The following is a 24,855-nucleotide window of genomic DNA, read 5'->3' as shown; positions in this document are numbered from 1 at the left end:
CTCTGCATTAAACAATTTGGACCAAACTGATTTATTTCCCTACGCAAATGGAAAAGAGAAGGGGAGAAAGAAAGGGGAAAAAAAAAAGGTATTTTCCTAGCAAACAAATAGAGGTTTTTTATATTTTAAATCCTCATTATGTAACATATTCACACACCTAGCTAACTTACACTGTGGTAATCTGGGGCTTAGAGAAATTAAAGCCAAAAACTTGAAATAGCAATCCTTAATCATAGCACATGATATGTCCCAGATTATGCAGAAGACTTTCAATAATATCTCTTAGAGTTGTGATGAAAACTCATTTGAGAAAGTCAGAACTGGATAGAGTGATCCTTATTTTTCAAAATATGAAGAATTGATTCTATCTATCTTTTTCTTTCTTTTTTTTTTTTTTTCAAAAGGATTGTTACAATGGTAATTTTGATTTCAGCAGTACAGAGAAATCTGCTAAAATCTGCTAGAATTCACACAAGTTATGAAAAGTAAGGCACATCCCCTATTTTAAGTATAGCTTTGAAGTTTTAATTTTTTTAAAATGGACTGGAAGATCTTGGTTCTTTTAGAAGACACCACATACACTTCACTAGAAATCTAGTAATATAAAAACCAATTTTTAAAAATTCCTTTCCCTATCCATGTTGCTAATGGATCTTGATATCCTTACTGCAAGAGTTAGAGAAAGGCTGATACATCTTTTAGGAGGTCCTTGCAATCTCTAAGGAAAAAAGCTCAGTAATGTATTTCCAAAAAACCCAACTCCACCTCAGAAAACACAGTCAAGGACTTGGAAAAGGGGATTTGCTGATTACAAAGGCTAAGTGTGAGATTATTTCACAAAATGGGGTAGAGGAATAATGGAAAAGTAGTGAATATATATCAATGTTCAGAAGTTTGACATGTCCAAAGCCTCTCCAAACATGAGGTACAGATGGACACAGAGTCTGGGTGCTCTACTCTGAGTGTGTATTGATACACACACACTGGCAGGACAATCAAAGTCATGAGAAGACAGACCATGGAACCACACAACTTCACTAGCTGCTCTTCCCTTTTTCCATGGGCTTTAGTAAGGATCAAGAAGGATCAAACAACTCATTCATTCTTCCTTGAATGCACAGGCAAATCAGACTGAAACTACACCTGAGCTAAAAAACAAAACCCAACTCCCTCTCAACAACAACAACAAAAGAAAAGGCACCAGGTGATGAAAACCTTTTTCTTGCCCCTGCAGTCAATAGAATCCTAACACATTGTAAGGAGACATTCATTTCCCTATCTCAGACAGGTACTCCCCAAGAGCAAACAAAAATTTTAAAACAATAACTGCAGTCAGTGTCTTTTTATGTTTTAGTGTTACTTTTTTCTTGATAATGTAACTTATTGGAGATTTACAGGCTCTGATAAAGGAAAGCCTTCCATTTTTCAGTCAGTCCTAGTGCAGAAAAACACCAGTCTGCTGCTACAGAATATAAAAAAATACACAAATGAGAGCACTGGATTTGGCAAAACCATTCCCTCAGTGTACAAACAACTGCACACACTGAAGGCAATGTAAGTCATTAGATAAGAAGAAAGACATGACTTGAGATGACTGTACAGTTTAATAGCTCACTAGTCTCAGAGACAACCTGTGAATTTCATCAAGCACACAGAAATCTTTTGAGTTACAGCTGAAAATCCTAAGATTTATATTTAACCCCCATCCTGTATGCACATCCTCTCCTTTTCAAACTCCAACACTCAGCAAGGAGTGATACATGAAAGCTAGTGGAAGCCCGTTGTAGCTTTATTTATTCATGCACTCTAATGGCTCACAAAAGCTATTTGCAGAGCATGGACCTATTGGGAGCAAATGCATTAAGTGCTCTGGGGTTTGAGTTTTTTTCGTTGTTTTACTCACATATTAAGTGAGTGTAACACCTCCTTGTCTGGAGAAACACTGGAGGAGGTGACTTCAGCTGACAAGGGCATTAACCACCAGTACTGCAAGTACTGCATTAAAGGTACAATGTAAGGACACGGTCTTACTGTGCTAAAAATCCATAGCTATGAGGGAACAGTTTCAGAAATTAAAAACCATCAGGGACTTTTTTAACCCGAAGAAATGTTGTGATGAAGAACAAATAGCATCTGAATTTCAATCTCTTCAAAGTTGTAACAGGAGAGTGGCATCTTAAATATTAAAAAAATGTTGCCATCTGCATTATTTTATACTTTGTTTTTTCTGAAGCCACTGTTGATTTTTCAGCTAGGCTTTAAAAGGAAGAAAATATCCTAAGAGTACTGGGAAAGGAGGACTGGACAAGAAGCAGCGAAACCAAGTGACAGTTATGGACAATCTCAACTCATTTTTGGTGAATGGCCTAGTAAGAAAACAAAACTCTACCTCTGTCTTTTGTCTCCTGTATACACAGATATTAGAGCATGAAATAGCCTCTTCCCACTCACCTCTCAAAACAAGCTGAAATCAAAGAGCCTCTAATAAAGGCTTTCAGTGAGAAAATTTTGAAAATTCAACTACTTTGAAAAAGTAGGATCAATTTTATCTATGGGATGATTAACACCTTCCAACCTCCAACCAATGTGGGCTTCCACTGCAAATTTCTTATTAGCTCAGTCAACACTTCATATTTGTGTATTTATCAGCTATTCTCTGCTTTAAATTTCCCAAGGGCAAAGGTAACCTCAATTCTGCATCACCCTTCACACTACAAAAGCTGTTTTGTCACAAACATCACAGATTCTCATGTAACAGTTTGATTAGTTGGTATCAATTATACTCATTTTAATGCTTTCTGAGTTTAGTCCTGGCTTGCCTCTAAATACCTCTCCATCTTGGAAGAAGCAAAACGGCTACACACTGTCTTATTAAGATTTTGTACTTCACAAAAAACAACAATACATTACAAAACTGCCATCTGCAGTCAAGCCAATACAATACATTTTTAATCCAATATATTTTTAATCCAATACTGCATGCAAAACTTACCTGAACACTTGCCTAACCACCATCCAATGTTCCCACCCAATGAAAAATTCATTTAACACTATTGGTAGAAGCTTAATGAATATGGTCAAAGGAATGTCAGAACACTCTGGATTATAATAAAAATACCCCTTAAAAGTTGATATCTAAAATATACTACTACATATACAGTCTATGCTGTTAACACTACTTACTCATCCAAAGGACAGCAAATAAATAATATCAATATTTGTGTTTCATGCCATGTCTACCCATTTCAATGCATAACTGTCATTTTGGTCATGTTAAGACATGAATATGTATTTTATGTCATAGCACATTCCCCCCCCCCCCCCTCCCAGTGACAAAATCAGAATTCAATTATTAATGTAGAAAAATCCCAGGTCTGGTTACCCAAATTACTTAGTTCATTCACAAGGTGCTTTTTCCTTCAAAGTAACAGCTTTTAGTAAAAGAGTGAAGAAGTGCATCAGTAATGCTCAGGGTTAAGGAGAAGGGACCCAACTATTATTGGTTAAAGTGTATAAAGAATTTTAAAATAAAATTGCACTTACATCATAACTATAGTCTGCATCATTTGTTACTGTCAAGTCTGCAAGGTCTCCAAGGCCCAGTACACTTAACAACACATCATCAGAACCCATAATAAATGACTTGCCTCCTCCAGGTGGAAATGTTATTGGCTCAGCTACAAAGAACAAAACAGTTTCTTTAAGTCTCAACAGAGTAATTCAAACTGATGAAAAGCTGCATTATTCATCACTTAACAGCAAAACAGAGCTTAACAACTGAACTTGTATGTACTACACACAGCCCCAACTAAAAGAAAAAAAAGAACAAGAGCATGAAAACACACACACATGTGCAAACACACACACATTATATACACAACTCTTGTATCATGCTTTGCCATTTGATTTCAACTTACTTTATAGAGGTTTTGATCCTGACAAGTGACTTGACTGACATTACACTGCAATATTAAATGTACATCCTAGATACTCAAATTCTCAGCTGAGTTTTTCATTCATTACACCATGTGCTTCCTGCCCTCTATCCACTTGCAAAAGTCTTTGTTTTATACACTTGTCAAATATTTCTACTTGTATACTGAAATATTTTTTAATTGCTCAGGTAAAAGACTCCTGCAAAAATCTCTTGCACTTTGATTTTTTCCCAAGCAACTGAAAAAATTGAAACATCTATTATTTATTAATATCCTCTCTTAGTTTCTTGACATCATTTTGGATTCTAATTTTCAAGTACACTCAAATGATACTCATGTTGTCTAGATATGCCTTCCTCAAATTAAAATTTAACATTCCTATTAATTATAATTTAGAATGAATAGAATATAGCTATTTGCTATGAATTCACATCTGAATAAAAAAAGTTAAAAATACTCATCCATATTTTATACCCTCTTCAATGATTCTGTAAATCTCCCTCAACCCACAACTGCTGAATGCTAAATATCAATTTAGCAGTAAGGAATAGGAATGAAGGTTTAAATGTTGTAACACTTCAGCACATTTCAGAAGCTACTTTTACCTCTCAGTTTTCTACTCCACTTAGAAATAGCAACACTTGTTAAGGAGAGTATGTAAAATTGAGATATGTGTGAACTTTAGCTAAGTATAAGCATCTGCAAAACATGTTAAATGATATTCGACATCTTGAAAAACTTGCTTGATTTTGAATTTCACTCATCTGGCAGAGAGAGTTATGGCCTCACTTTTAATGCCACTGCTTATTTCTAATCCTCAAAGAAAACCCTTCCATCTCAGAGAAAACAGTTTCCAGTTTCCTGTGGTTTTTGTCTGCTAAAAGTAGTTCCAAACAAGAATAAAACAGGTTCTAATGCTTCAGAACTATTGTGCTATAAAGAGATGTAACCTCATTAGCACAGTCAACACAACCATTTGTGAGCATCTAAGAACAAAATCTAGGTAAGAACACAGATTGTTGTTCCTACAATTGTATAAAAAGAGCAAACAATATTCTAACTATGCACAATCACCTCTTGTGAAAATATTCACCATGTATACAGAGGTTTGACTCATAAGAATGCTACACCACATTAACAGCCCAAAATGGCTTACCACATCCTAATATGAACAAGCTTTTCAATTTACTAAAACTCTACATTGGACAGTCTACTACAAACCACTTGTAATTCAAAAAAGACATATTCCTACAAAACACCTATTTACTTTCCTGTTACTTCTATTTGCTCTTTAGGACAGGGCCACAAGTTATAGATAAGCCCCATAACCTGTCATTCTAATTCTTTGTGAAATTAATGTCACCTGACCTTAATAGACAAACTTTCCTATGCTTTATAATCAAAATTAAGAACCACATCAAAAACCTACACTACAAATTCATCAAGTTTTGTCTGCGTGAATGACTATCTCTTTTGAAGCTCTAAAGCTTCAAAATTAATGCTACTTAAAATTCAAGACTATTTCTCAATACTAAAGTTGCCCATATGTATGTACAGTGCATTCTGTAATTTATCTGTGAATTTTATATTTTAAAGTGAGGCATATTTGAGAATTTCAAAAAATGGTTGCAAGTTGCTTTTGTAAAAAAGAAAAGGCAGAATAGTAACACAATGAAAAATGCATGATGTTACAGCTACTAAAAATAAAGACCCACATCTTCACATACCAAAACAATGCATCAACAAATATATGCAAATGATAGTTAAATAAATGACTTTTTAAAGCTTTTCATCTGGAAAAAAATTCAAATATTTTTCTAACACACAGTAGAGTATTATTCTCATAGAATAACATAAATGCTTAACTGAGTTTGTGATCAAGAAATATAAAGTAAAAACGTGATAGTAGAAGTTCCTTTGTAGGCAAAACTAGGTGAAACAAATATTGAAATACGAAATTGTATAATTAAATATTTTCTCAGCCAATCCTAAAACCAGCACTTCTTACCTTCGAGTTCTTGACATCATCCATAATTAAGTGAAAATCAAGCAGTAATATTTGTACAAACTGGAACTGCTTTAATCTCTGCTCAGATGTTTATGTTCCTATAGGCTGTGGATGTGTACTGTACAGCAGGGACAATTTAACCCTGTTTCCCACAAAGTTAATATGTGCTACACCAAAAGTAGCTGTTCATACCCAAGCAATGAGCTGTTACTGCTTTTTCTCTGTCAATCTGTAGATTGACACTTCCACAATCTATAGATATTAAAAACTGAAAAACAACCAGTGAAGAAAGTAGTTCTCTCTACACTGGATGGAAAATCACATTGATACTATTTCTGAAAGTAAGAGAATATGTTGAAATGGAAAATGCAATTTCTCATGGCTAAAATTATCAAGTGTGATTTTGGCATCATACTTAACAAGGCAATTCAGAGTGAAAAATACCCTCTACCAAACCAAAAGCCAAACTCTCACACCTTTAGAGGTATGTAAGAGATACTGCAAGCCACTTGGAGCCAGCTCCTCCCTGAACCCTCTCTAAGACAAAAATTACCAACCACTGCCTCAGAACTGTAATATTCTAAAGTGTGGCACGAAACTTCCATACAGTCACAGGAAAACTATGATAAAATGATAAAATTGATAAAATGGATCAGCACAGGCTGGTGTATCCCAGGGAGTAAGTCTAAAGTTATCTGCAAAAACTTAGCTTTTAGAACACAGCTGAATTAATAATTGAGTAGAATCTGTTTTTGTACTGCATGGTACAAGATCTGTATTTGAGGATAATGAAGTATTTGGCCTTGTAACACACCTAGAAGGGATTCAAATACAATTCAGTCTGTTTGCAGCTTTGCACCATATGGTACAGACAAAAACTCCAAAAGCCACGTCTCATTCAGGATAGAAATAGCAGAATTTACACTCTTAACATTCAAGTTTAAAAACTATGCAGAAACCACAATGAGCAGATAAGATGACAGAGATACTAATTATTATTCCTCTGAATAAATAAAGAGCAAACTACACCAACAAGTTAAAAACATATGGACACATTAAACAGCATGAAAATATAAACATGAAAGCAGTTTTATTTGAACAGCATGAACAATCTTTACTTGAAGGGCAACACAGTGTTTGTGCTACAAGAACCAGGCAATAAAAGTCAGTCCTTATCAAATTCAAACCTAGCATCTACTTCTTCAAAAAGATTATTTTGTCCTGTATTATTTTAGATGTAAGGCCTCTACCTGAGACAATATTCCTGTGTCTGTGTTCCTCTGCACAACATGTATGGCCTAAGAAAAATCTAGAAAATTTGAACTGTAGGGTCACATGGATTTAAGACCCAAACAAGGCTAAAAGGCAACCTAAAGCACCTAAACAATAAACCTAAAACCAACCTAAATATACGTCTACAGGTTTTAGCAAGTGCATTTTCACTTGTAGATTTTTCAATTGCACTCCACAGGTCAATTTGATACTGCTTCATCTTGAAGATGGAAATAAAAGATGAAAAGGAAGGCAGTAAAAAAGATGACTGTTGTAAAATGACAGTTTGGGGGAGAAAGGAAAAAAACCTCCTTGAAATGTGGTTTGGGGTGTTTTTCTGCTTGCCTGGTGACAGGCATTTCACAGGGTGAAAAAGAACAGGAGAACCAACAGATTCCTGGAGCCAGTAGTAATGCAAATTCCATTTCTGCTATAGCTGGTACCATGCCAGGGCTTTTGGGTCAAAGATCACCCTAAAAGAGCCAAATCTGAATACATGAGTATTTTGAATTAATTTGTTTTAAGTAGAGGCCAATCTACATAACAGTATTCTAATTTCAAAGCTAATACAGGAAAAACTCACTCCTTTAAAACAAAAAACTTAAAAGCCAAATACAAGATTCTTGACTTTATATATAATAGCTGGCCATTTATTTTCATTGCCAAAGATAATCCTGAAACTTAAATAAATACTTTGTAAAGAAATAAATAGTGTCTTTGTCAACTTGTGTATGCAGACCAAGGGAATTTTATAAAAGAGAACATCAAATTTGAAGAAAAGAAACTAATTAAATCCATAACCTAAATCATCACTTTTCATTTTGAAATCCAAACTGTGCATCAAATGTTAATACTCACCTTTTTTCTCCTCAATAAATAACAACCTACATGTGAAAGGCTTTGCTAATGGGGGGGAGAGGTGTCTCTAAACAAGGATTTAATAGTGAATAGTGTCAGAACACACTGCTGTGCATGAAGTTCTTTAAAAAAACTTATGAAATAATGGTGAGTTATGATAAGCCACAGAAACTCAAGCCATATTCTCAGAAAACCATCCAGGAAGAATTGCAAGTAAAATAATAATGTGGCAATCTGCAACTGCATTCAGCTTTACAGAAGGGGATAAGAAATTACAGCGTGTGCTTTCTAAAAAAAAAAAAAAAATCTCCTGAAATATAGTAAGTAGCTGAATTTTTTGTACCTTCCTCTGCTCTTGCACCTTCATGATCAGTCATTCTAGAAGAGGGTGACCTAGATTGATTAATGATTCCTGAAGGGATGTGGGGTAGCTCATCATCGCCCAGATCAGCTATCATGTCGTGAAGTTTTGTCCTGTTGACTCCTGTAAATTAATGTCAGCAGCAAAAATTCATTGGATTGCTACCCCTTGACTTGTCTGAAGTCTAAAAATCCATTAAATAAGAATAATTACTGATGGGAACCTCCGTAAAATAAATAGTGCTTTGCTTTTGTTTAGTCATATTTTGGAAATCAAAAGCAGGAGTTAAGACATCAAAGCTGAAAACTACATGCAAACAGTTTTAATTCACTAAATCAAAGAAAAACTCCATTGTGTTCTGCAGATCTATTCTACAATTTCCTGTAGGAAAGAGAAAAAATATCATCTTACAGCCCTACTGAAAAGTCAAGCCAAATACTAAAAGAACATTCACTACTAAACAAAAAACATAGGAATTAAACATTTTCTAATAATATTACACAGCTTTAACTATACTAAACAATTGAACATTAAAAAACAGAGTGCAAATTAAAAAATAAGCTTTAAAATGATGGCAAAAGTACAGACAACTCATAATGGGGGTGCAACAAACAATTAACTTTCCCTGCTTTGAATGGTATTTAAATTGTAGGAAGTGTTTGTTAAACACAGGAGCAAAAATGCTTCCACCATTGTATGAAACTGCAGATGTATATTATATTACAATTATTATAAAAGCAAGTTCTAGAAACAAAGCATTCTGAATTGTATGTACATTTAATTAATATGTAGACAATAGCAAACAAAAATAGTATCATTTAAAATATCTTTAAATTACTAAATCCATTCCGGCTTCCACCTTTATAGCTTCCATGTCAAAAAGTCAAAGCTTTGAATATAAAGTGTATTTTGGTGAGAGAACATCTTTAAGGGAAACAATCCATAATTATGAAAGACACAACCAAATTTTAACCAATAGAAGAGCCCTTCCTGGGACTGCAAGCAGAGATATTGCATTGGGGAACAACTTCTTGAGGTGGCATCTCACATCTTTTAAAGAGGAAACTGTAACTAAACCAAAGACTTTACTATCAAAAAAGCAGAATGTAAATACTGTGATTACAGATGACTTATCAAAGTCAGAACTGCTCATCCAGTTAAACACTACAATATACTCTTTCAAAAAGTATCTGATCATTTCAGATCTTACTAGTTTAAATCAGTGTTCAAAAATAAGTGTCCAAGAATAAAAGAATTCTCTACAGATAATGGAGAATTCCCTGCAGAGAGGGATGACAACAAAAATATTTCTTGAAGCAGAATTATAGCAAATACACCTCATATATCCCTAGAAGGATGCTACATAACTATTCCCATTGATATTTGCAGAACTTTCTCATTTGCCAAGTAATTAAACTCCTCACATTTATGTTTTTTCTGCTTTTGGTATTTTTTCCTTTCCTTTATGGAACACTTAGTATTCTAGTTAAATATACAAAAACTGCTACCCAGCAGCAATTTGAGAATAAAACTAAAGTTTTATTTATCTAAAAGTTTTCCTCATACAACAGATCACTTGAGTAGTTAAGACTCACTTCATTCTCCTGTAGAAGGATGTCTAGAAACCTGTGATCCCAGCTAATGAAGTGAATGTAAAATAATAATGAGAAATCTCTTTTGAACCAACATTCTTTTTTTTTCTAACAGGCACTACACTGAAAGGATTTAATTTCTGAAGTATAGTACATAATAATGCAACCAGTAAGTGAGATCTCACATTAGAAAAGTCACTCCTAAAATGGCCAGATCTCTACACCACACAGACTACAATGCTTGTCTTTGTCTTTATTCCAATCAGCCAGGAATCTACCGTGACCAGCAGCAGATATAATCTTGGAGATACTACAAAGCAATCAATAAAATGACAGGATAAAAGTCATGACTGGGGCCCTAACCTGTTTACTTTAACAAACCCTTGGTTTCCAGAAGAGAAAACACCGTGTTGATATGTATGAACTGCTCAACACATTGATGCAAAATGGAAAAATGGCTGATAAAATCTCACTCTATGTGAACTGAAAGCATCTTCTCAAGGTGCTTTCCTGCCAAACACAAGAGCATGAGAAGTCTGTCTCGAAGCACACTCAGAAGAAATTAAAAGTTGCCCTGCTGCTCTGCTACCTTTAAGCAGCCACTCATTTAGTTTGTCACTAATTAGGGGACTGATAGCCCCCTGCCTTTTAGTGTTTTTCAGTGTGTTTGGGCAGAACCTCAGAACAGTGCTCAACCATTACACAGTACAGACAGAAGTCTACAAAGGAGCAGCTGCTGTTCCAAACAACTTTCGTGCATTTCACACTGAAAAATATGTCAATATTCTGTGACACCACTACAGAAGACTGCAGGAGTTTGTGCTCTCAATTAAGTGCAAGTGCACCTTCATATTGCTGTTCAAGTAATTGTACTTGAACACAAAACTCTTCAAGGATTGTAAATGTTACAAGGAGATTTCGAAAGAAAAGAGTGTGCCATCTCTGCATAAGCAATGTTCAAGGCACAAAATGGGATGACCTTTTTACCCTCAAAAACACCAAGCACAAAAAAAATTGACAGAGCTGGTATGAACAGAAGTAAAAGCTATCTCAGTGTACTGTCCTTCAGAGATCAAAAGTGAAAAAGATAACTGAATATTCAGTGAGAAGTTTTAGTCTAGATGCCTTAAGCAGAGTTCTATTAGGTCCAAGATGCATTAGCCCAAGTCTGAATATAACACAGAGATTCTTCCATGTCAAAGACAGGTTACAGTGATGAAGATGGTAAAATTCAGATCTGTCTTCACTCTTATCGACTATCACACTATTTATTTCCAGAAATAAGGGTAGGAAAGTGAATGGGATGGATACTGGTTTTTAAGTAGAGAACAATTAAACAGAAGGGAAAGAGCAGAAAAGTAAAAAAAAAGAGCAAAAAGCTAAGGAAAACCAGCAAAAGTAAAAAGTAGCTTCATTTCAACAGTGATATATACATATACATATATATATATATCTATATCTATCTACACACACACAGAAGATGTGAAAACTTTCAAACTGAGAACACATTATGGTAACCTGATAGAATGAAATGAGATAGACACCACCTCCACTGTTATATCCTGCAAAGGTGACAGGCTCTATCTGAAAAACAGTCATTCCCTGACTTACTTGCCAAAATTGATCACATCAAACTTGGGCAAGAAATAGGGCTTAAATTCAGCATACTACTGAAAAGAGAAGCCTACTTTTGTAGAAAAACTTCTTATCTATATATCATGGTAAGTCCAGGATAAGGTGCAGCTTGTTTCTCTGCTTCTGTGTTGAAAAACACAAGAATTCTTCAATAAACAGATTTTGCATTATTTTACAGCTGACATTGTAAAGAAAATCAAAGAGTGGGGTGGTGGATTTTTGTTATTGTTCTGGTGGGATAATTTCGAAGACCTTTTCATAAAGAGGTAATATTTTTACATAACATGGTGACTACCTGGACAGACACCATCTTTCTCCTCAGCAAACAAGAGTATTACTTAATGAAAATATATGTTGACGGAAGATGACCTTAATCAGATCTACTTCTATTCATTTATTTATGTGTCTGTGGAATGAAAGTTTCCCTACCCAGGGCCAGGGCTGTGTCTGCCTGCTGATGTTACAGTGTAAATAGAGATTATAGCAGATACTAGATGTATTATCCAACAAATGTGTATCAGAATGTCTGTCCTATTATGTTGCCTTCATAATATTGCAAAAAATGACATTTAATGCACATCTCTTTGATGTTTATTATTATATATACTACCATGCAGATAAGTTCTGATGGTACTCAAAACTAATTCTGATAGAAGTCAAAACACTGAAGTGCAAAGGAAGAGAGATATGTATTCAGAATGAAGTTCCCAAATGACCAGACATGAGCAGCAGGGAAAAAAAAGTTCTTCAACATTATTTTCAGAATGTTCATTAGTTTCAGAATGTTAAAAAGCTGAAAAAAAGCCTACAAAATTGTATTTAAATAAATCTGCCCAACCTCAAATGCATCACCTCAAAAACCTCTGTGTGTGGAGTTCTCTCCAATTAGCTCACTGATTTAGAGGCTAATTTTTAACCAGAAACTATCATGAATGGGACAATCAAAGAATCTCACAAACCACCAAGTTACACTCCATGTGTTCAGGGTTTCCCAAAGGAGAATTCAAACACAAAACACTAAACAATGACTTATGTCACCTCTCAGCACTGTCACACACAGTTGGCTCCTAAATACTGTCATCTGTGAACCACAGATTCCAAAATTCCTTTAGGTGAAGAAAATTTTCTATTCCTTTGCAGTCACTATGGTTCAAAATGTCTAAAATGTACAGAATTTAGTAAGAAAATTTCAGATATAAAAGAAGCCCATTTTGGTATTTAAAAATCAATTTCTAATCCTACCAAATATTTCATGTGAATTTGATGCCAACTGCTGATTTACATGTTAAATGTTGACACACATTAGCATGCAGATGACTGCTGTAGGCTCTCATTAAAGCAAAGTCTAGGTGAAAATCTTTGCTTTGTCCAAGCTTTTGAGTTAATGTGTGTGTACAAGTCATGCAAAAATGCTGAAAAAACAACATGCACTAACTGCCTGCAAATGTTACATGTTACAAAGTAAATTCAAGCCTTAATAATGACAGAATTCTTCAGGAAGTGTTACATTTTAATTATCACATAATAACTGGATATTAGGAAGAAATCCCTTACTGCAGGAGTGGTATAGTTGGTAACATAATCTCCAAAAGCATTTTTATCAGGTAGTTTAATCCTGAAGTTTGGTTTAAATTACGTAGTTAAAAATAGGTCAGCTGGTCAGAAAACTCAGAGAACAAAGGGGTATCAAATAAAATGTTGGTAAATGCACAGGAAAGTAAGGGCACTATAAAATAAACATGACCTCCTAAACAAAGCCACCAAAAAGTTCATATTTATATTACAGGCATTTCCTAATCCTCTATGCCTGAGGCTGTAAAAATAATTACAAGCCCATAAACAGTAATTACAGTCTGATTCAAGCTGGTATTAAAAAACACCCCCAAAACAAAAAGCAAATAAAAAATCCACCCCACCACCCCCAGAAAGAGCCCAACAATCACCAGTCCCACTACAGTATCACAATATTATACTTCAAGAAGCAGATGAAGTTTAAATCTTTCAGACTAGGAATGTCCTCAAAATGCAAGTTGTTAATTAATTTCACTCTAACATTCCTATGCACTTAGTTCTCTTCACCTCTTTAACCTTGAATTTTTGTCTTTTCAACATTTCTCATTTATGAAATGGCCGTTAAAAGTTTTGATATATTCACATTCAGCAGGTAGAAAGTTAAAGTTGGTTGCCCCCATTACAGAAAATGATGCTTAATGAAAAAAGAAAAAACAACAAACAAAACAAAAACGAACAACAGAACTTGTGAGAAAAAATGTCTTCTATATAGATAGGCACAAAAGTGTTGCATTACAAGATTCAGAAGCTGCACTTACTCTTTACCCCTTTCTTCCCCTTTCGTTCCTTCTTGTACTGTTCCTTCAGTTTACTTATTAGTCCCTGGTCTACATCCCAAACCTCAGCAGTTGGGGACAGGTCATCTTTGTCTACATGCAGCATATTATTAAAAGAAAAATAATCAGCAATTGGCAAGGCAAGCTGTTGGTGATTTACTGTCATAGCTGTATAAGAGCATTAATAAAAGTTAATAATAAATCTTTATTTTAAAGGTGCAGTCTCAGTTTGAAGTTGATAAAAGACCAAGTTTCACTTCATACAGTTTTCCAAGGCACTGTATATTATATCAGTTACATATTTGAAAATGCCATGTTAATTTGTTACCAAGGAGCAAACAAATTAAACTTCAGAAGTAACTGTTTATGTTAGATACTTCAAAACACACAAAAAAATTCATTGGTGTTCAGAAACAATTACTGCATCTTTAGAAAGACAGTGTTAAGAAATTATTCAGCCAGTGTTGAATAAGCAAATCAAAGCATTCATGCTCTATCTCTCATGAAAATGCAAGCTGAGGAAGTCAGTGCCAGTTTATTCATGAAGACCACCATGCATCCTTTCACATTCATTCTACATGCACAAGAAAGAAACCTTGCTCCTACATGTAACCAGAGAAACAAGTCTATAAATACAGTTTTTCACATAAAGATGAAGAAAAGTACAGGTGGACATCCCACTGCATTCCAGAAATTAAATCATCATTAGCAGAAATACAACATTCCACAGAGGAGTTTCAGAAGATCTAGCTTCTTGTGTTTGACAAATATTGCAGAGTTAATTACTCTTTATGAAAGTTCAGAAAAGTGGAGACCTGACTTATCTATCTCAATCATTTCTGGAAACTCAGAATTAGTAAAAAGATAAACCTGTTTCTAAGACCACATTTGCAGAAGCACTTCTGCTAGTAGACAACCAGGCAGCAACCAAACCTGGTTTGTGTGCCAGTTCAGCTTTATACTCACAAATTCTCTAGGCATAAAACCACAAGACTTAGTTCCTCAGTTCCCAACTTCCAATCATACTTCCAATATGATTGTACTCATTTCTGAAGTTATAACCATGATAATCATGAGAGTTGCACTAGAGGAGTCATCCACAGTAGAAACAGAGTAACATGCATTTAGAATAAAAACAACGGGAGTTATTCCAAGAACATGCTTCATGACAAAACGTGACAATAAATGAGAAGAGAGAGACCTGAGGACAGTGATAAATCTACCAGCACTCAGTGACAATGCTGATCAAAGAGGTGGAACACAGAGATGGAAAAGGTGGTGAAACATGACATGAGAGCATAAGGGCAGAGTCCCACAAAGAACCCTGGTGATGAGCAGGGAACAGTGACATCCTACCCCAGACTACAGCTACACCAAGGTGCAAACACACAGCCCTCAATCTCTCTGATCACTGGGCCTCAGAGCTGACAGAGAGGAACACTGGTTACTCAGGAAACACAAGAAGCACAGAAAAGTAAGTCAGAGAACATGCCAAATCAAAGAGGAAAAAAATCAAACCTGTTAAAACTCAAAATTCCAGTAAAAACTAATTAATAAAATTCCAAAGCACTCTTAATAAAATGAAAATAATCAGCTAGGTTGCAGCACTGTAGCAAAGGATGAGGGAATTAAACTGAACCAGAAGATGACCACATGTAACATCAATGTAATGCTACTCTAAAAAATGTCATTTTGGTACATTTTAAAAGGTGCAGTGCATTAAACCAGGACAGTGCAGGTCATGACAAAATTGAAGTAACATGCTCAGTCTGTGCTCAACACTAGAAGTTTAGAAAATGTCTGCAGAGTGCAGAACAAATAGGGCATTAACTATCAAGACAAAGAATCTGAAGGAACTGGGCTCATTCAGTCAACAAAAAACAGGAAAAGCAAAAGCCTGCAAACATAATTATTCAAAACCAACACTGCTGGCTGCAAAAATGTAGGCTGTAAACAGAAGACTAGATAAAACACAAACTCAGATTAACTGAGTAGGCTGTGAAATTAATTTCAAACAAGATTTTTAGGAAAACCCAGCAGTGTTTCCAGCATGCCTACACCTATTAGGCTATTTCAGAACAGAACATGTCACTAGAAAACCTCTGCAATTGCCCCCAGCAGTGACTTTCCCTGCACTAAACTGACACAGGACAGCACAGAGGATTCAGGATGTCCACTGACCAGTGTAACTGAGTGGACAAAGCCTGGCTTTACATTTTTCTATTTTTTAAGAGTGTTTTGAAGACGACCCAAGAGACGGTGAACTTTAGTCACACTCTGGGCACAGTCAGTGATTCTCTGACTCCTGGTCCATCTGTCAAGAGAACTTTTGTGTTTCATGGGGAAGAGAAATCCAGTGATGAACACGTGAGACCACAAACAGAATAAAGAGACTACATAACATGTCAAGTCTGCAATATGTAGCACAACATATAACAGTATGTATATACTGCTGTTTGCTTAGGCAAACTGAAGTTATATATGCATTTTTTCTTGATACTAAATCACAAGGAATTTGTAAGCTTTTTAATCTCAAATTGTATGGTTTTTTTTTTAGTATGTCACGTACTTGGACTCTTCATTTAACACTGCTTGAACCTGCTCATCTTTCAGCATGTGAAGATAAGCTGTTCCTAAGTAAAACATGTGGCATGACAGGACACTTTAAATCACAATGTTTGCAATTAATTTGACACTCAAAGTGTGTTAACTAAGGCACTTAGATAAAAAAGAATTTGTTCATAAAAAGCTGTAATATAGAAGAAAACAAAAGCAATCCAAACTTCAGGACACTCACTGACAGGTTTGAAGAATCTTCAATAGCAAAATGTAGCTATCAAATTTGGTGCTGGAATATTTTAGGTTATTGAAAGTTGGACCTACAGATAATACTTTGCAATAAAGTACTGTAAATATGACTAAAGTAAGACCAGGCAATATATTTCGACCCTAAACATCAGATGTTTTCCAGATACTAAATAAAAGCATTGTAATTAATTAGAGATGTAAATATTACTTTTGTTTCTGAATGCTTAAATGTTTGCAAAAGTAAGAAGTGATAGAAGAAGACTAGTAACAGGAGAACTAAAACAGAGAAAAGAAAAATCTATGAAAACAGAATAGAGCAACTATTACATTATGAAGAAAAATCTGAATTTTAACTGAAATATTTAAGTTCATGATAGATGCGGTTGTTTAGGAAGTAATAGTACATATTCATTTAAATTAAATTTCCCTTCAAAATAACTAACTAACTGGATGGACCTGGATATTTGAAGTAACAGGTTTCAGAGTTCAAAATAACATGATAGGCTAATATAAATTGGTTTAGGTAGTGTATTATCTTATTTAAGAAAGCATTTAAGTGGGACAGTAATTAAAATATTATTTGTGATAGTTAACAAGGAAGTCTTGTCATATTTACAGGGATCTTTAAAAAGAAACACAACTCCAAGATCTGATGGTTTCCATCCTTAAATGTCCATTTAAGGAAATAACATCTCTACTAAAATCAGTGATATACTGCAAAAAAAAAAAAAAATTGCTACTACAGCTGTAAGCATGTCTGTAACTGATTTAAATACTAAGTTACAAATATACAAAAGACTTATGAAAATTGGCTTCATATGGCAAAACTGAGAACATAATTTGAAAGATGAAACTAGGTTTATGTTTTATTTCTTCCTTCCCACTTCCTTGCCTCAGATATGAGGTTTTTGGTAGCAATGGGACTGCTGCAGTTAAATCAGCTGGCACAAATGTGTACAAACTCCTAAAATGCTCTGCCTCACTTTGCTGTTCATTTAAACTCTAATAAAAACATTCAAACAGCTCCATGAAAAGTGTGGTGGGTCAATTCTTAAAACAGATCTTAAAATTGGTACCTACTTGAGGAAATACCAGACATAGAACACACTGGAAAGTAATCTCTGGAAACAATGACTTGGAATTTCAAAGGACAGGTTAGTTCAACACAGTAGGTTTCAGCAGCCTGCCATGGATAAATCTTTGACTGCAAATGAATTACAGTATCAAACTATCTTGTCTTTTATACACAATAGTAAGACTGATACCAGAACCACAACTTTAGACATCACTATATATTTGAAGGGACGTTGCAAGCAAAGTCAAAAACTCTTGCCTCAGGTTCTATGAGACATCTTACATCAAGAGATCTGCCTAAATGAAAAGATCATCAAGAAACTGTTCCAAGAACATCAACTTCAAAAGGGAACAACAGCAAGCAACTAAAATGCTACTAAAAATAGAGAGTTATCACCAAAACTGAAGGTAACAGCTTGTTAAATACTTCATCTTCCAACAAGAAGTAAAACTGAGTTTCAAAAGTAAAGGTGACTAATTCTTTGATACTAGTTTTCAGGAAAGAATGCTTCCTAATTCTTGGTCCCTTCAAAATCAAGACTGGATCATTTTCCTGGAAGATGTGTCACTACTTTTTGTAAATCTTTGTATTTTCTTTGCTCACTGGGATGTTACTGAAGTATGACTTCATTGTCAGAATGACATAAAATGCTCAAACAATGTGATCTAAAGGCAGTCTGGGCCTTACAATTTAAGACCTGCAGTATGCAAGTACAAAATTGTTTGTACCACAGTTCAGAAATTAAGATAATCAATTTCCCATTTAAAGGCAGATATTGATTACTTGGGTCACTGTTCTTTTTCCTAGACAAATTTTCTCCTGTCAATCTCCTCCTGTGAAACATGTAGGTTGCAAAAGTGACCGACTTAACATAGTTTGTTTCACATCAAATTACTAATAAAATATGGGTTTGGTTTTTTTTAACTTTACTAATATAAGCTATATTAGCAACAACATCTGAAAATCTCAGTCAGAAAAATAAAATAACTAATTGTCCATTTCTCAAGTACACCAAAGAAATCAATTTAACTTAGGTACAAAAAGTTCAAAGGTCCTGATAAGAAACAAGTAGGGGGATAAAACCCCACCAAACTGTATTTGAAAGAAAATTTAATCCAGGTATAAAAACATTCAGAATCCTAGCCCTTCTTATCTAAGAAAGAAATTATTCTCCTCTTAGTTTTGAAATCAAAACCAAAACCTGAAACAAATGTAACCACAACTGTACTTGCAGCAGTTACAGTAACATATATATATATATATACATATATATGAAAGTTTCACCATAAAATATGTAATTTTCTAAGCCTCAACGTTTGATCATCACTTTCATCCACACATCCACACCATTTCAGTAGGTATTATAAAACTCTTAGGAACTACCATGAACAAGTACTCCCTAATTTTTAAATGCTTTTATTAGTGTCTTACCCCACTCTGTTCCATCTCCTGAACTTCGAGCTTCTCCAGCTCCCTCACCATCTTCAGCTGTCACTAAAAAGTCAAATTCTTTCAAAGCTTCTTCAGTATCAGGGTCATCTGTAAGGTCAGCAGCTAAACCTTCATTCCCAATCTGCAAGAAGATAAATATTTTCCTGCATTTGACTCATAAACAGATTTTCTAGTCATTTAGGTTAGAAGACCTAGAGACGATTCTCACTGAATAATTTGTTGCAAGAGAAAACATTTTTCAATTGAAAATGCAGAAAAACAAACTTAGATCTCATAAAAGAGAGCAGTGCAGTCTAGTGAACACAAGGAAATAAAAATACTGACACTAGCTTTAGTAACAAGAAGCCCATACACATCAGTCTTCAGGTTTTTTATTTGACACATAACAATTAGAAAACTTCACTGATTTTATTGCCCTATCAACAGCTCTACAGAGAAAGCTCACTGTCCAGAAGCCTTTCCTTCTTTTTGCTTTCCAGTTCTATTTTAGTGTTAAGCATAAACTTGGAATCCAGAGCATTTTAAAAAACTGTCTTTTTACTGTGTCTAAACCTATCTTCACCTTAAACAAAACAAACCCTCTACTAAAGCATCAGTGAAAAGTTTTATTTCATTCTTCGTGTGAAGAAATTTTCCATGTGAGATTGTACAATGTTCTTACTTTTTCAGAAAGAGACAATTTTTATAAACTATCTAACTATAAATGATCCTTTTGTTTTCTATAAAAAAACCCCAAACTTTATTAAAAGTCAAAAAGCAGGTGTAAGATCTTCATATATGCTTAGATATTTACTTGATAGTCTTTTAATCAGACTTTTTATAGGAAAAAAAAGGATTCAACTCAATGCTTGACTAATCTCTCTACCAGAAGTCCAAGGTATGGTGGAAATTCCTTCCTGACAAGTCAGTATGGGAAATTTAAGACTTGCATCAGGCCAAGCTCATGCTGCTGACTATTTAGGGAAATCCAGTGCAGCTACAGAATACTGTTCTGAGCAAAAAGTAACCAAGCTGTTGGTACAATATTCATAAATCAGTATCTCTAAATAAAGAAACCCCAAAGACAGAGATTTATTGCAGGAGAAAGAACTAAAATGGGACAGGTAAACACTGCCTACCCTACCTAGAAAGATGCACACAGAATGGAAAACCAGACTCAAACAGAACACAACTAATAGAACCTTAAACAAAAGGTTATTTGAGACAAGTCTCTGCTAGGTTCTTAATATATTTCGCAAAAAGCTGCCTAAAAGGAATAAAAGGAGGAATTAAACACATATTTGATATGGAAGCTTTTTTTTCCCACATTATATAACTTCATTTCCTCTGAGGCATTGTTTCTACCTTATTCAAAATTCAGAAAAGATGCACAATGTATTGTGCTAAATTTGCCTCATAAAGGGACTCCCAGTATGAACTGAAGATGAAATGGCCAATTCATCACTTAATTCATAATTGCAAACAGCTTGGTTAGTTGAAGTTCACAATGCAATGTAATATATTAAGTAAACCACCCAATTTATTAGTAATGCATCTGCATATAACCCATTCAGATAACAGAAGTGCAACAAACACTTGGACACTGCATATTTATATCATCTCCAGAGAAAAAATTCCTTTTTTAAAGGGAATTTCAGATCTATTAAAAAAGTAAAGTATATTTTACTTTGTGTTTCTTATTTATCCGATGCTTTTCTTTTCCTTCTGCAATATCTTCTATCATGTCATTCTCCTCTTCTTCATCACTATCATCCGCGTTCTCTAAGAAATTGAATGTTTCAAGAACATCTCCAGAATTCCTATATAAATAAAAACATTGAGAGAGAATCCATTTTACTTGTTGAAGAGATTTAGAAATGAACCAGATCAAACAAAATTGCCACCTGACAGCTGAAGAGCTTTAGAACCAGTAAAACAAGAAATTACTGAATAAAGAAGTCTCTACATCTGCTTAAATCCTTATTACAAAAGCACCAGTCAACAGACTCTTGCCTTAAAATAACAAAGTGATTATATTACATCATTCAACATCATCACACAATTTTCCTGTATTTGATGTTAGCATCACATAAATGTGTGTATGTAATAGTGTACACGTTCTTATGTCTAATCAATTTTAATTAAGTACATAATCATTTGTGGTCAGCTACACTCACAGCTGCTCACAGACTCTCCAGCTGAAAGTTCAATGTGAACTGACCAGTACATATCAATGACTAAGCAAACCAAACTTTATGCATTTATCTCTTCACTCACCTTTTGATTTCCTGTCCCTTTTGTTTTGATGAAGGAGATTCACCCCCATTCAGGATCTGTTCTAAGTTCTTTGTCTCTACTGAACCATTTGGTTCTGAATTGGAGAGGCCAAGCAAAGACCTTACTCGCTGGGAGCGGACATCCAATATTGTATCTGTGTAACCTACTTCCTGAAGATACCTGGAAATGTTAAGAGAAGAAAGAAAGAGGAAAGAATTTTTGATGGAAAAGGAAATTTAATATTCACTGTTGAAAATGAATGCCACTGTAGTATCCTTTAAGGAAAAATAAGCTTTGCTGTCCGTCTCACATGGAAAACCTTACTCTGTACTGCTCAAAGCTCAGGACTCCAAGGTCCTGAAGAACAAATCACTATTTGCCCACCTCAGTTACTCTGTTTCACAGAGCTCCTCAAAACACAAAGCATGGATACACCAACCCCCAACAACGCTACTTACTGTCGCAGTAACTGTCTGCCTTGCTTCCAGGTCAGCTGGCTATTCTGAGGTACTGCAGGAACCTCGGTATCTTTGGTATCTTCTGAAAGACACAGGGGCACAGTTAACATCTAATTTACACTGGTTTTAGACACAAACAAAAACTCCCATTGAGTCACAAATATGCACCACGATCTCTAGTTTCAACTGGGTAAAAATGTACCCCAAAATGTGGTATTTGTGAAACAGAATTGGGGGCAGGGAGAAAGGGAGGGGGTGGCATGTAAATCTGCAGATCACAATTTTAAGGCACACTATTTAAATACAGGCCAAAAGGCTTCCCAAAGACCAACACTTCAAAAGAAATCAAATGAATCAAACGCAATTCTATTTATTAAAGAGCCCAGCATTGTTAGGAAAAATGCTTTTTTCCATCTGCAATACTTTGAAGAGCAAAACTGGTATTATCAATTTGATATTTACAAGTGCAATATCAGATGCACTCCAGAAAAGCAGTAAGGATAGTCTGCTTTTCTCTTCTTTGGTGTCTTTTGTTTTAAAATAAAAACATTCAGAGCTCCTTAAAAAAAAACCAAACAAACCAGTCAATTTTGATTTTCAGATTAAAAAATATTTACCCCATGTCTCAACTTTCCTAGATACATTCCCTATAACAGACCTAAGAGAGGGGTGCAGAGAAGAAAGCTGCAATAAATTAAACAGACAAAACTTTATTGTAAAAAAGTTACCTGATTCAAAAGTTGGCATTTTCAAGTCACCTTGGTTCAATTCTGTGCCATATTTTAATTTATGGTATTTTGCCCTGAAAAAGTATGCAGATGTTTATCAAATCAGCAGACAAGACACTGATGAATTCAAAACATTCTGCTGTCCCCATTTAAAGCAACCATACCAACACAGCACAATTAATCCAGCTTGAATTGTTGTAGTAATTCTTCAACAAACATTATTTCACCAAACAATTATTTCTAGTCTTTCAAGTTTTGAGATAGTATTTTGACAATTACTCACAATTAGCAAGTAACTTAAAGGCAAAAGTTTAGCACGTTCTCCAAGAACATGGGGTTTTTCCTCTGTATCAGCAAATAAGAGAATCTTTCAAAAACCAGCAAGTTCTACAACTTAGCAGAAATAATTTTTCCAGCTGTACCACTGTCATAGGCAGCCAATCACACTACAACAAATGAACCTCTTATTTGGGGTTCCTGCCTAGTTACCACTTTTGATTTCCACTTCAATCTGTCTCCTGCTCTGTGCTTATGACACGTATTCCTCTGAAGAACCACGTCAGAGTGGTTGTTTCTCTCATCACCTGTATCCTCTTCTATATTTTCTCCTCCTCATTGACTGGAGGCTGAGCTTCCAACTTCTACTTAGTCCACTATGCAAACGTGCCTCAGTCCTTCCCACCTTCTGATCTCTGATTCCCTACCCCTGATCTCTCCTCCCTCTGATATGCTGAGGCCTGAACAGCAAGCCCTGAGTCACAAGATGAATCTTGAGCGTGATGCAATTAATACCATCAAGGTTCTTTAGTTAAAAATAAATGAGCTAAGTATTTATATTAGTTGTTCTTAATGCCAAACTGGCTGTTGTAGAGACATCTGTATAACTTTGTGTAAGATATATTAAGAGATTCTCCCAAGTGATGTCCCCAAAGGCTTGTTAGTAGGAGAAATCCTCCCAATCTATATCCCTAGAGACTTGTTAGTGGAATATTTTTGGTAAAAAGCCTCCTAGCCATGGCCTGGGCTCTGGTCACACACAAAGTGTGCCATCAGAACCAGGTATTTTCTGCACAAAAGGCTAACAAGTCATTTGGATTTGTTGATTTGGGCCTATGAAAGCTGGACCCCCTTTTGGGTGAACCTGAGACCTCCCTGTGAGTGGACACACCCTGCACAGGACTCTCCATCACTGGGAAAGCTTCTCCAGATCCTCACTGCAGAAGGATTGCAACTGTGGATGATGATGGTGAAGTATTTAGGCAATTGGTGATGGATCTTTCTCAATCACTATTCTCTCTCTCATATAGTAATGATTAGATGTTTTACCTTGCTTATTTTTGCTTGTTGCTAAAGCTGAATGAGTAATAAGCTTATTGTTTTATCAAGTGTATCCTCTTATATCCACATTGCCTCAATATTAATAGTAAAACAAGACCATTCTTTCCACTGGTGTGTGTCCATTTCACCATCTCCATCGATGGGCAAAACACCATCACCTTGTAAAATAGTGGTCTTGGTGATACTATTTCCATGAATTCCATATTATTCCATACTATTTCCATTTCCATATGTATGAGCCTTCAGAATCCTATCCTCTACCCAAGTTGCCCATCAAAACATCTTCAGCTCCTTTTACAATCAGGAATCTCATCTGAACTACCTACATCTTAGAATTCTCAAACTTTATGATTCATCTTTCACAGTTTGACTTTTACCTCATAGATCTTTTGCAAAAATACTCAAAATCTCAAGGTAAAGAGCTACAGGTACCCTGCAGTAGAGCCAAAGTGAAAAATTGCCATAAAAACATTAGCAGCCATATTTTAAAGAACCCTCTAACCAATACAGTTGTCTATCACTCTAAATAAAACATTTGACCAAAAGTTATTCTTAAACTGAACAACACCTAGCTCTCATCAATCGTAAAAACTCTTCTTGAATATGAAACTTCTCAGGTAAAAACCATGGAACACATGCTGGACAAAATTAAAGATTTCCAAAAAAACCCTTCTCCAATGCCTGAACCACTATTGCAAGTTTTTTCAAACTGATAGTACAGGAACATCTCC

General features: G+C 35.1%; 1 protein-coding gene across 5 annotated transcripts in view; it reads right to left on the bottom strand.

Annotated features, from left to right (window-relative positions):
* The window catches only part of STRN3 (striatin 3), a 62,511-nt gene that overhangs the window by 12,696 nt on the left and 24,960 nt on the right, over positions 1 to 24,855 (bottom strand). The window contains exons 3-10 of one of the 5 annotated variants that reach the window (XM_066322151.1): positions 22,787 to 22,860; positions 22,059 to 22,140; positions 21,601 to 21,780; positions 21,011 to 21,143; positions 19,324 to 19,465; positions 13,992 to 14,102; positions 8,417 to 8,557; positions 3,544 to 3,677 (exon numbers count right to left, since the gene is read on the bottom strand). In XM_066322151.1, coding sequence (XP_066178248.1) covers positions 3,544 to 3,677; positions 8,417 to 8,557; positions 13,992 to 14,102; positions 19,324 to 19,465; positions 21,011 to 21,143; positions 21,601 to 21,780; positions 22,059 to 22,140; positions 22,787 to 22,860 — 997 coding nt within the window. The remainder of the gene's footprint in view (positions 1 to 3,543; positions 3,678 to 8,416; positions 8,558 to 13,991; positions 14,103 to 19,323; positions 19,466 to 21,010; positions 21,144 to 21,600; positions 21,781 to 22,058; positions 22,141 to 22,786; positions 22,861 to 24,855) is intronic. The other 4 variants (XM_066322152.1, XM_066322154.1, XM_066322153.1 and 1 more) reach the window with 4 other exon arrangements.

Source organism: Sylvia atricapilla, chromosome 6, assembly GCF_009819655.1.
Source record: "Sylvia atricapilla isolate bSylAtr1 chromosome 6, bSylAtr1.pri, whole genome shotgun sequence".
Classification (NCBI taxonomy): Eukaryota; Metazoa; Chordata; class Aves; order Passeriformes; family Sylviidae; genus Sylvia; species Sylvia atricapilla.
Note: the sequence above shows the minus strand (reverse complement) of the source record. Positions and strands in the feature narration are given on the sequence as shown.